Source organism: Nyctereutes procyonoides, unplaced genomic scaffold (assembly GCF_905146905.1).
Source record: "Nyctereutes procyonoides isolate TBG_1078 unplaced genomic scaffold, NYPRO_anot_genome, whole genome shotgun sequence".
NCBI lineage: Eukaryota > Metazoa > Chordata > Mammalia > Carnivora > Canidae > Nyctereutes > Nyctereutes procyonoides.
This window is the reverse complement of record NW_026575047.1, coordinates 46,061,095-46,074,981: the sequence shown is the minus strand read 5'-3', so window position 1 is coordinate 46,074,981 and position 13,887 is coordinate 46,061,095. Positions and strand designations below refer to the sequence as shown.

At 36.7% G+C, this 13,887-nt stretch overlaps 1 protein-coding gene across 5 annotated transcripts in view; it reads right to left on the bottom strand.

Annotated features, from left to right (window-relative positions):
- The window catches only part of MCTP2 (multiple C2 and transmembrane domain containing 2), a 241,253-nt gene that overhangs the window by 186,705 nt on the left and 40,661 nt on the right, over positions 1 to 13,887 (bottom strand). For all 5 annotated transcript variants that reach the window (XM_055326554.1, XM_055326553.1, XM_055326557.1 and 2 more), the window contains exon 2: positions 1,257 to 1,794. In XM_055326554.1, coding sequence (XP_055182529.1) covers positions 1,257 to 1,724 — 468 coding nt within the window. In that variant the 5' untranslated portion in view covers positions 1,725 to 1,794. The remainder of the gene's footprint in view (positions 1 to 1,256; positions 1,795 to 13,887) is intronic.

Here is a 13,887-nt window from a genome sequence, read left to right as displayed (position 1 = left end):
CCACGAAACCCAGCCATTTTTTTCTAATCAGTTAATAATGTAACAAGAAGATAAATTTCAGTATCCAATTTCACATTACCCACTTTCCACTGAACTGTGAATTAGGAGTTGTTTTTAATAATTCACCTTATTTATGTTTTGATTAGTAGAAAGACATTTCAAATTTATAAATAGTAAAAATCATAACATTGTTACAAAAAGAACTTCATAAAGGTAAATGGTATGGGAAAAGATAGTTAAGTCATTAATGGTTAATGGTGCCTTATCGTAATGTTTCCAAAGGAATCTGGTCACAACATCGTCCAAATATCCATGATCCATTCCGTAACAACACCCAAATATATGACATAATTAACAGGTTTTGGCTCTTAAGGTAAACCAAAAATCCCAACTGAATACCCAGCTTTGTATGAGATTATAATAGTAACTCAGAATTAAAAAAAAAAAATTAACTTCCTTCCTCAACACCACAACCTATTTACAACCTATTTTAGTGCCCTTAATGGGAAACTAAAAAAAAAGAACTGATTAAACCAATCACCACAATTTAGTAATCTGGTAGCTGAATTTACATTAAACACATTCTAGAAATACAGGATTTGTCTCATAATTGTATTTGGCTCTTTTATCTTGTTGGAAAATTAAAGCTTTGTGAAATCAATGAATCCATTGATTCCTTCAGTCTTTATCCTTTTGTTTTTTTAGAGAATGCAAGCGAAGCTGTCCATAGGCAAGTGTGCACACATGTGCATAAGCACATATAAATGCACACACATACATGTGAAATAGGAGGAAGTTGAAACTCTCCAACAGTTAAAGGGAGACACATATACATACATTTCTTGGCAATATTAGCATGCGTTTTTGTCTACAGTAGCATTGAGCACTGCTGGGAAAGAGAGACACACACACTCACAGAGTTAAAGCAAAACATTTGAGGAAAAGTTATGCTTTTAATTTCTTTGCCAGAGAGATGGAAAAAAGGAAAACTCATCCAATAGGGCTTTTAATGCCTTAAAGTACTCTAGAAAGGTTATTTGTAATAGTTTTAAAATACACAGAAGTCAACCCTAAAACAAATGGGAACAGTGGGTGCAATCGATATCACCTGGATTTAAATTTCTTATAAATGACATTCTCTCCAGCCAAGATAACCACAAAAATAACTCCTAACCAAATTTTCCAAGGGCACTAAGGACCCTTCGAAAGGAAGAAAGAAGAACAAGGAACAGAAAAGTGCCCAGCCCTGGTCTCACCTCTGGCTCTTCCAGTGCATCTTCTCTGATAGGAGTTTTCTGGAGCAGATCCAAGATGCCATTGCTGGAAGGCCTCCTGTCCTCAGAAGGTGAAGCATAGGCCTCCTCCGAGTCTGTTTCCACCACATGGAGATGGCCCACTTCTTCCTGGCTCCAATCCAATTCTTCTTCAGACTGTTTCAAGGAGCTACTGCTGCTCTTGGGGAAGATCCCTGCCGTTGACAGGCTGCTGGGCACTGAGGTGTAGGATGATTGGGGCCCAGAGTAAGGCCGCCCCTCTGGGACTAAGGCCTCGGCCTCCAGGAGGTCAGGGACAGAGAGGCTGAGGCGGCGGTCCAGAGAACGCCTTGCCCTTAGGTCTAGTGGCTTGTTTGGGATCTTCTTTACCTTCTTCTTGCTTAGGTTGATTAACAAAGGCCTGGTCCGCTGCTTCAAAGAGCCCCAGACCGATGGTTTATCCATATCCATGACTGCATGAAAACCGAACCAGTCACTCCATGAGAGAGTGCTTCTCTATGGGAAACAACTTCAGTGGCTCCTAGAAAACACAATATAAGGAGAGAGAACATAAATGAGTCTTCTTGGTGGTGGCCAAGCACATCAATGCGTAAAACCTAACTAGAAAGTCTCATAGAGACTTTCCTCTCACTGATCAAGATTGAAACATTTGATTGGTAATGTCTGCAAATATTTTTTAAAGCATTTTTAAGAAACTGTATTTTTTTAAAAAATTATTTATTCTTGAGAGACACAGAGAGGCAGAGACATAGGCATAGGGAGGAACAGGATCCCTGCAGGGAGCTCCATGTGGGACTTGATCCCAGGACCCTGGGATCTTGACCTGAGCTGAAGGCAGACATTCAACCACTGAGCCACCCCCAGGCATCCCAAGAAACTATTTTTTAAGATTTTTATCAGAGTAGTTATAGAAAAATTCTAGTAATGAATGTAACTATGAGGTTGATGTGAAAAAAAAATACATTTCATAAGTTTGCTTTCTCTTACTTAGTTTACTCAGTGTAACATCTTCCCAGTTCAGCCATGTTGTTGCAAATGGCAGGATTTCCTCCTTTTTATGGCTAACTCATATTCCACTATGTACATATATATATATATGTGTATATATATATATATACACATATATATATACACAAACACACACACACACATTTTCTTTATCCATTCATCCCTCAATAACCACATAGATTGTTTTAATATCGTGGTTAATGTGAAGAATGCTATAGTGAAGAAGGGAGTGAGGAAATACTGATTTCATTCTGGGGGGATGTATATACCTAGAATCATATCATATTTCTAGTTTTCGTTTTTTGAGGAAACTCTATTTTGTTTTCCATAGCGGCTACACCAGTTTGCATTCCCACCAACAGTGCACAAGGGTTCTCTTTCCTCCATGTCCTCATCAAAACTAGTTATCTCTTGTTTTTTTGTTAATAATAGCCATGTAGACTACTTTCCTATGTCCTTTGCAGGGAAAGAAGAGCCAAAAGTTACTACCAGGATCTTTAACCAGTATGATCAATTAACCAGGGCCTTTTAATGTCTGAACCAGGGTAGGCAAACAGCTTCTGTATGAGACCAGTTAGCAAATATTCTAGACTTTACATGCCACATGGTGTGTCACAATTATGCAGTTCTGCTATTTTGGCATCAGAGACACAGACAACACCTAAATGAAAGTGTGTGGCTGTGTTCTAATAAAACTTTATTTACAAAAATGCAGCAGATGGTAGCTGGCCAATCTCTGCTTTGAACTTACTATCTTCCTTTCCAGCATTACAGATGAATCTGGAAGAACAAATACATACTCATATCAACAAAAATTCTACCTGATATTTTAAAACTTTATATTAAAATAAGATTGACTAAAGAAAAAAGCATTTATAGAAGTGAGAGGTCTGTTCTTGTTCCAATGTACCAAGTCAGAAAAACTGAGAAAACTATAATGGAAATCTCAAGAAATGCAAGCTTCAGAGCTTTAGCTTGAGAATGTAAGATTGAAGTGTTTCCTACAAATAGCTCAGTGTGAATGACAGGAATGTTTCACAAATACATATGTAATTACACAGAGTGGTAAATGCTATGTAGGAAAGAAGGTAATTTGACATATTACAGATTGGACGCATTAGGGATCAAATCAAAGTCAAATCTGGATGCAAAAGAATTAAATTGACCACTTTCTTTCACCAACACAAAAATAAACTCAAAATGGATTAAAGACCTGAATGTGAGACCTGAAACCATAAAAATCCTAGAAGACAGCACAGGCAGTAATCTCTGACATGGGCCCAAGCTACATTTTTTAGATATGTCACCTGAGGCAAGGGAAATAAAAGCAAAAATTAACTATTGGGACTATATCAAAATAAAAGTTTTCTGTACAGTGAAGGAAACAATAAAACTAAAAGGCAACATGCTGAATGGGAGCAGATATTTGAAAATGATATATTTGATAAAGGGTTAGTATCCAAAATATATAAAGAACTTGTATGAGGGACACCTGGGTGGCTCAGTGGTTGAGCATCTGCCTTCTGCTCAGGTCGTGATCCCAGGGTCCTGGGATGGAGTCCTGCATCAAGCTCCCTGGTAGAAGCCTGCTTCTCCCTCTGCCTATGTCTCTGCCTCTCTCTGTGTGTCTCTCATAAATAAATAAATAAAATCCTTTTAAAAAAATAAGAAGATCCTACATGATTCATCACCCAGAAAACAAATAATCCAATTAAAAATGGGCAGAAGATATGAACAGACATTTCTACAAAGATACCTAGATGGCCAACAGAGACATGAAAAGATGCTCAAGATCCCTCATCATCAGGGAAATGCAAATCAAAACTACAATGAGATATAACTTCACACCTGTCAGAATGGCTAAAAACAAAAACACAAGAAAAAAGTATTGGCAAAGATGTCAACAAAAAGGAACCCTCATGCATTGCTGGTGGGAATGCAAATTGATGCAGCCACTGCAGAAAACAGCATGGAGATTCCTCAAAAAAATTAAAAATAGACTATCCTATGATCCAGGAATTGCACTACAGGGTATTTACCCAAAGAATACAAAAACACTAATTCAAAGGGATACATGCGCCCCATGTTTATTGCAGCATTATTTAAAATAGCCAAGCTATGGAAGGAGCCCAAATACCTATCAAGAGATGAATGGATAAAGAAGATATACAAACAATGTATTATTACTCAGCCATAAAAAAGAATGAAATCTTTCCATTTGCAACAACATGGATAGAGCCAGAGAGTACGCTAAGTGAAATAAGCCAGAAAAAAGACAAATACCACATAATTTCATTCATATATACAATTTAAGAAACAAATGATCAAAGGGAAAAGAGAGAGAGAGAGAGAAACCAAAAAGTAGACTCTTAACTAAAGAAAAAAGTGATGGTTACCAGAGGGGAGGTGGGTGAGTAGATGGGGTAAATAAGGGACAATGGTTAGAGAGTATACCTATCATAATGAAAATAAATAAATTAAAAAATAATTATCTAAGGTCTTAGTGTTTAATTAAAAAAGAACAAATTTGGAGAAATAAACCTTATTCTATGTATCAAGTAGCTCATAATAGATCCTTTTGGAATAGATCCTTCAAAAAGATCTATTCCTTTGATCCAAAAGGATCAAAATCCTTGAAAAAGAACAGCGGGGTCAAGTAATTTTGATCTGGCCTATACTTAACATTGACATGTTTGGCTGAGCATAAAAGAGGCCAAGAGCCACAAGGAAACATATTTTCTAAAATTAAGGTCTCCAAGCTTTGTACTCAGCCCTAACTTACTCTAGGACAGGATATTTAGTCATTGGGAAGTCCCTGCCTTTTGAAGAGCAGGACTATGAGTGTCTACAGCTTTGCTGAATGGCCACCAGTACAGGCAAGGGCTGCTTCCGGGATGAAATGGAGTATCTTCAGAAAGTAATGGAGGAAAAAAAAAAAGAAAGTAATGGAGAGATGAAGAGCTTGGATTCTAGAGACAGACACCAGGGGTTGGAATTTTGCTTTGCTATATTTTACTTAGATGGTAGTATTATGGGCAAGTCGTTGTACTAAGCCTCAATTTTCTCACCTATCTAATGGGGATTATATAATCTAGTGTACAAATAAAATGAGACAAAGTGCCAGGCACAGTGTTGAATGCACAGAAAATATTCAGTCAAAAAAAGCTATTTTTTATTGTTTATTTTTTGATACTGTTGTCATAATTCAAATTTTGATATCTAACCCAATTTATTCAAGTTTTGTATCTCATTACTATCTGTGTTTTACAGAGCTTAACCATAAATACCTCAACAATGTCTAATGAGGATTTAATGAATTCGTCTATATAAAGTGCTTAGAATAGTGCTTGGCACAGAGTAAATATTTAAGATAATGCTGTCTGGTTTTTAAGTTATTATTATTTCAATTATTTCACATTGAGTCATTATAGCTTTGAAAATATTTTACCACTTTTTCCTGCCTTTTAATATGTTGTTCTAGGGGCACCTGGGTGGCTCAGTTGGTCAAGAATCTGCCTTTAGCTCAGATCATGATACTGGGGTCCTGAGATCAAACCCCACATTGGGCTCCCTGCTCAGTGAAGATCCTCTCCCTTTGGTGCTCCCCCGTTGTGCTCTGTCAAATAAATAAAAATCTTTAATAAAAAATAATTAAAATGTTGTTCTAAACATAAACTTGTATTTCACATTAGCAAGACACAAATACATTATTTAATTCACATTTCACAGCTTAACTTGAAAATATGCTAAAAAGCATTGCTTGTATATTCATTTAGAAATATTTTAGCCAATTAGCATGTAGTGGATGTTATATCAATGTTTTTTAAAACTAGCTGGTTGATGGTTCAATTCTTCTATATCTTTGATGATTTTCTGTCTACTAGTATTACCTAGAAAGGAGTGCTGGGGGGATCCCTGGGTGGCGCAGCGGTTTGGCGCCTGCCTTTGGCCCGGGGCGCGATCCTGGAGACTCGGGATGGAATCCCACGTCGGGCTCCCAGCGCATGGAGCCTGCTTCTCCCTCTGCCTGTGTCTCTGCCTCTCTCTCTCTCTCTCTCTCTCTCTCTCTCTCTCTCTCTCTCTCTCTGTGACTATCATAAATAAATAAAAATTAAAAAAAAAAAAAAAGAAAGGAGTGCTGGGGTTCTCAATTATAATTGTGAATTGTCTATTTATCCTTCAGTTAGTTTAGGTTTTGCTTCTGTATTTTGAAGGTTTGTTGTTATTTGGATATGATATTTATAAGTGTTCTATCTTCTTGCTGTTTAAATCCAATCTGACAATCTCTTTTAGTTTCTTCAGACCATTTACATTTAATATAATAATTGATGTTTGTATTATATTAAGGTTTCCCAATATATTTGGTTTGTTTACACTGTTTTTTATTCTTCTGTTTTCATTCCTTGCTTTTCCTTCCTTCCTTTGCTTTTTTAGTATTCCATTTTAATTCAATTGTGATTTTGGCTATATTTCTTTTTTATAAAATTCCTATAAGACAAGGTTTTACTTTGATTTCAATCATGAACCATATTTTAAATAAGTCAAGAAGAACTGCCTATTATATTTACCACTTTGTCTGTTCTTGATATTACAAATGTCTTATGTCAGTTCCCATCTGTCTAAGAAATTTCCTTAACTAGTTATTTTATAGCAAGTCTGTTGACTTCAAATTCTCTTGGTTTTACATGATATGAGAAGATCTTAATTTCACATTCAAAGATATTTTCACTAAATCCTAGACTCTGCACTTTTATTTCAGCACTTTAAAAATGGTATGACATTTCCTCTGGCCTCCATGATTTCTGCTGAGAAATCTATCATTTGAATCACAGTTTTTCTACAGATAAGGTGTCACTTTCTCTCTGACTGCTCTCAAGATTTTGTCTTGAGTTTTAGGGAGTTATGATATGCCTGGGTGTGTGTGTCTTTCAGTTTATCTTGTTTGACGTAACAGATTCTTGAATCTATAAGGTTATATATTTTGTCAAACTTGGAAAGTTTGCAGCCATTATTTTTTGGAATACTTCTTAGCCATACTCTCCCTTCCTTCTGGGACTCCAATAATATAAACATTATGCCTTTTGTTATTGCCCAACAGTCCCAGGGTCTCTGTTCATTATTTTTCAATATTTCTCCTCTTTTGTTCACACTATAAAATTTCTATTGATTTACTTTCAGGTTTACTGATTTTTTCTGCTGTAATCTCCATTTTTTAATCAAATTTATGTAGTAAGGAATTTGGATGTGGGTAAGAGAGGGTAAGATAAGGAGACTCTTATTTTTCAATGTTAAAATTTCCATTTGGTTCTACTACATATTTCCTATTTCTTTACAGATATATTTCAATTTACCTTTTATTTCAAAATTCATGATTATTCACTGGAGCATTTTATTAATAGCTGCTTTAAAATCATATTTTCATTTTTTTTAAGATTTATTTATTCATGAGAATACACAGAGAGGAGAGAGAGAGAGGCAGAGACACAAGCAGAGGGAGAAGCAGGCTCCATGTAGGGAGCCTGACTTGGGACTCGATCTGGGGTGTCCAGGATTACGCTCTGGGCTGAAGGTGGCGCTAAACCGCTGAGCCACCCGGGCTGCCCCATTCTGAACATTCTTATGAAATCCTATGCCTTATTAAATCTATGGAGAATGTTGAGATTATTGTCTTGCCAGGCATTTGATTTGATTACCTTCTCACCATAAATTCCAACCCACATTCTGTGGGCTGATGTCAATGTTGTTTTCAAAAGTTATGAAGGGCCATTCAAATCTGCTCTGGGTAGCCCCATTCGAGGTCACTCTGAAACTTGCATGAAATTCTACTCATTAACTACATTCCCAAACTAGATGGTATGCTAATCATGGTCAGATGAATAAATGTACAGGTTATAGTGAGTTCAAAAATTCACAAACATTATGGAATCATTTCCTGAGCCCCTCTTCTCAGCTGTCTCCCCTGATACTCTCCAGTTCCAGAGTACCTTTTCACTCCTCTAATCAGAAACAACCCACTTCTGTGATGTCACACGTAGTGGAAGGGTTGATGCAGATTAAAACAAACAAAATAAATAAATAAAAAGAAAAGAAAAAAAAAAACAAAAAAACAATGATTTAGCCCTGCCCTCAAAACTACAGCTTCACAAAATAGGAAGGACATCCCCCTCACTCATTGTCTTGGCTCCTGATGTTTTCTACTGCCAGCTGCTTCTGTGGCCGTTGCCTTGGCCACAAGATTGCCAGGGCATGACAAAATGGGAGAAAAGAGAGATGAAAAGCTGGGGGATTTCTCCCTTCTCTCTGAATTTTAGGGCTTTTCTTTTCTATTCCTTAAACAAGAACTAGAGGGTGTCTCTTGGGTTTCTCCCTATCTGCTTCCAATACTGACTCCTAGATTTTGTTGTTGCCCTGCTGTTTAAATTTTAAGTAGGCTCCATGCCCAACATGAGGTTTGAACTCACAACCCTAATATCAAAAGTCACATGTTCTACAGATAACCCTTTGATATTGACTCCTAGACTGTGGACTGCATTGAATTCAGAGGTTTGGCAGAGGAGGTGGAAATAGTAAACTCACCTCTAATTCAATGGTATTACAATTCTGGTGTTTGCCCTCATCTACATGATTATATTTACTTTTCAGAGACCTAAACTAGCTTCACCAAGGTTTTTGTTGTTGTTGTTTGTTTTGTTTTGTTTTTGTTTTTGTTTTTGTTTTTTTTACCCTGGCTTAATATCTGTGTTCAGAGGGCAAGGAAAGGTTTGAGTGGTTTTATTCCATTTTACCTGAAACCCAAACTCTCCTAGTGAGTTTTGCAAAATCATTCCAACCCTAATTTCCCCACTGTGCAAGTAAGTACAGAATGAGATGTACAGAACTACAAACATATAAATACTAAAATATGTGCCCAGAAGAAAAATATGTTCTTAGAGGGGTGCATAAAGCTAATACACTGTTGGCCGTGGTCTCTTTGATGCTTGAAAATATTATCCCTCCAATCAACAATGCATTCCTCTGAATAAAGTCTAAAAGTAAGAATAAATTCAAGGAACAGTTAGGTTTGAAGAAAAAGCTGATGAGATAAATCTATCTGGATATTCAGTTTTCCCCACCTCAAAGAATATTAAAAAAATAAAAAACATATTTGTTCCATTTTTCTACCTACATTCATAGGTCATTATCATAATGTCCAAAGAGTTACAAGTTACAGTCAACCCGTGTTCTGCAAACTATCAGCACCAGGAGCAGAATCTCTTCACAAAACGAGATACCTGTGCTACCCAACCTGATAAAATTGAGCTTTCATTTACTGAACGAACAGAAGTATTCTGTTTCTTCAAACCACTAACGGCAGGATAAAGTCTTTACAGGAAACGGCCCAGAGCCCAGAAGCCTAATGGAAGTTTCATTTATTATGGTTTTAACCCAGACATCCCCCGGCTGGCTGCTAGCAATTGGCCAAATGGAAAGAGCACTGCAAACCTTTTACACACCCGCACAAAAGTATCTGATGGAACCTGCACCAAAACCACTGTGTGAATAAGAAGCACTCAGAAAAAGGTCTGAGAATGACAACAGCATAAGTGATTATTATGCATATTATTCAATAGCAATGATGGACACTGCTTCTCAAAGATCTCCTTTAGGTGTCAATACTAAGAAAAGGGTATGTTTTTACAATCTAAATATCAAATGACATAGCAAGTAGTTACTATTAGTCAGAATGTGTCATTACTATCTTTGTAGTTAACCATAAAAATGTTTTTATTACCAGAAGAAAGAAAATTTCATATCACATCCTGTTAAATTGGGGGGGGGGAGAAAAATTTAGACAAAATTCAATAAAAATGAAAGTCTGACAGCATAGACTCATCCTATGGGAACACATAAAGGCAAATGACATTCTGTGGAAGGATTATTTAGCATTCTGATGGTATGGGGATAAGACTCTTTACATGTGACTATATTTAATTGTGCTTGTAGTAGAAACTACTTCCTCACCACAAAAATGTTAACTAAGTGAGACTATCCTTATTAGGAAAATCTCTCCATATCAGTTTCATGTAAGAAAAAGAAAATGCATCTGCTTTTAAAATAAATCTGGCTTTTTCTTCCCCCTAAAATGCAGCTTCCAATCAATCATTCAACTTGCTACTAAATCTGTAATCCAACTGAGGGAGAAGGAATCATTCTACAAATCAGATGTATTACTAAGTATATCATCATAGAGACAGAAACCCCTCCGAAATTAAGATCAACCAAAAGGACTGGATATATTTTCTGATTCCACTACATATTTTCTTGGAAAGAAACAAAATGCATTAACAGAGAGAAGTTCCTGTCTCCTCTGGTTAAGGCCAAACTCTGCCCAACTACTTGTCTCTTTAAAATCTCATCTATAGAAAAAGGTCCCAGAATTTCTCCTCTCTTTATCAGTCATTTATAATTCATACTCCACTTGGAGAGGAATAAAAGAAAGGAGAAGGGTCTGAGGTCTCTCAAGTGTTCAGATCCTTGGACTTACACTCTTATTCCAGGCTCTGAAGAATAATCACAATTGTACACTCTCTCTCTTTCTCTCTGAAATGACCAGAATGAGTTTAACCAAAGGTATACATAATTTTTAAATGAGCCCTGAGAAGTTAACATTCCATTCAACAAAAGAATAAATCATTGTGCAGAAAAGCACAATAAGCAGGTCTGAGATGGCTGACTTCTTAATTCTGCTTGCAAGGTTAGCCCTTGGCTGGCATCTGGGAACCTAAGAATTGGAAGGTTTCCAATCACCCTAACTGACAAGGACCCATTGTGAGTATAAGAGTGACTCATTCTGTCTAAATTGTACTTGCAAACAAACATGTATTTCCTTCTAAGACACTGGAGTTTTGGTACATGCTAGGCAGAAAGTATCTATGTGACCAGTTCCCAATATAAACCCAATAGAAAAAAATGTCTCTATTGAGCATCACTGCTAGACAACATATCATGTGTTATCACAATTCCTATCTGACCCCAATGGGAAGCTTGTCCCTGGTTTCCTCCAGACTTCCTGTGTATACTTTTCCCTTTGCTGGTTTTGTTTTGTATCCTCTCAGAGTAAATCATAGCTGTAAGACCAAACACTGAGTCCAGTAAGTCCTCCTAAAGAGCCACCAAACCTGGGAATGATCTTAGGGACCCCCTCAGTTGGAACTTCAAATGTTTTAGCATAAGTTGACAAAATGGACAGATTTGGAAGAAGTAGAAATATTCTAAATTATTCTGATTTATTCCTTACCAAGAGTGAAAGAGAACAAAGCAGGGAAGAAGCAGAAGGAGGAAAAGGTACAGCAGCAGCAGCAGCAGCAGCACCAGCAGGAGGAGGAGGAGGAGGAGGAGATGGAAAAGAGGAAAACCTTATTACAGCATTGAAATTTTAAAAATACAAGCAAGAACAGACTGGAAGCTCAACATAAATAAGTTGATGGGTCTTCAAGGGAGGTTGAGAGATGAACAACAGTTGATCAAATCTGTGGTATTCTATGGGCCATGTTTAACTGTGAACGGCATACAGCAACATTCAAGAGGAACCAGAAACCCAGCTTTCTGGGTAAAGTGGTGCTCTGGCAGCAAAATGGAACCGGGTTCATGTTGGAACACCTTGCAGGACATCTCAATATTATCAGGGAACACAGAGACCACGTGGGCCATTATCTTTCCCAGTGCTTTCTACCGTATCTCTTTTAATTAAATGAAATCAGCTTAGAATTCTAGCAACTTTCTAATTCTCTATAGTCGTGACACGAGTATAAACACTGGCTTTTGGAGACCATAAATGCAAATTTCTTTAGCAGACTATAGTTCACTTTAACTGACCCTAAAGAAATTAAGTCAAGTAAAAAAGCTAAGAAGTAACTTACTCCTATATCAAGTACCATGAACTTCTTTTCCTACTTATGGCTAATTGTATTATCATATCCCTTGGTAGGATCCAGGGAGGTCATATCCATCAAAGTGTTCTGCAAACATGAAATAAATACTAAGTGTGTGTGTGGGGGGGGGGTTTACAACATTATATCACTATATTTACCCTAAATCTAATATTTCCTGATTTTTCCTGCTCTAAATAGTTGTAAAGGTCTTGGACCTTACTTATTGCCCTACCTGATTTTTTCATTCAACTCAGTCCACAATAATTTTCGGATCTCTGGGTTAACTCTATTCAAACATTCTCAGCCTTGGTTATATATTCCCACATCCACTCCCACTGCTGTCCTTTTATACTCAGATTTCTTCAATGTGTATAGAAAGTCATAGAACATACTAGTGACACACCTTATGGAACAAAAATTTAAATACAATTATATTTTCTGTGTGCTCCTCTCTGATGACTCTCTCTCATCATGCCCTGCTGGAAGTAATCAGTATTCTAAAACTGTATTTATTCTATCCATGTATTTTGTTATATATGATTCAAGGATAAACAGAATACTATTTTTCATGATTATAAACTTGACTTATTACATATTTTATATAAGTGGCATATTATTTCATGCTTTTCAATCAACATTTCCTTCAGGAACTGTATACACAATGATAAATGTAGCTTTATTAAAGTTATTTTAAAGGTGGAATACTATTGTATTGTTAGAAGATGCTATAATTTATTTATTTTCCTGCAGATGTATATTTAAGGTGCTTACTCTATTTTACTACTAAAAATAGAGTTAACCATACTTTAAAAGCTATACATAGACTGGTCTTCTGGTGCTAATGTTAGTTTTTCTCAGAGTTCTTCTCATGAGCTCTGGACTCCCCCTCTAAAAGTGGTTAGAAACATGTGAAGAATGGTTGTTTCAATGACCATGGTCGGGGGCATAAATCACACAGAGTGGGAGCAAATCAGAGTTATGAAAGGTACCCTATCCTACAAGAGACTCGTCCTGCCCAAATTACCAATATTACTCATTGAGAAATACCCTTTCTCAGAGTGGAATAGTTGACTCATAGGTTTTATGTATCCTAAACTTGACTAGCTAGTATTGCCAAACTGTTTTCCAAAATAGATATATTAATTAATATACCCAACATCAGCCAATGAGCTTCCACCAGGCAATGTCTTTGCCTGTACCTACCACTGCAAGACTTTTTTAATATTTGCCAATCTTAAATTGTGATAGGGGACCCATTATTCTATTGGGTTGACAGCTTAGTTTTCTCTTATTTGAAACAGTACTTTAAATTTTTTGATAATAATTCTTCCTGGGATCCCTGGGTGGCGCAGCAGTTTGGCGCCTGCCTTTGGCCCAGGGCGCGATCCTGGAGACCCGGGATCGAATCCCACATCGGGCTCCCGGTGCATGGAGCCTGCTTCTCCCTCTGCCTATATCTCTGCCTCTCTCTCTCTCTATCATAAATAAAAATTAAAAAAAATTAAAAAAATTTTTTGATAATAATTCTTCCTTAGTACTTTAAGCTGTGAAACTCTACCCAATATGTAACTTTTAAAAACTTTTTTATGTGGTATCAAGATTCACATTTGAAAAATTTTGGTGAGTTGAATTCATCGATTCATCGATTTTCTTTTTTTTACATGTTGTGTTTGTGCGGCATGTGTGCAGTGGGT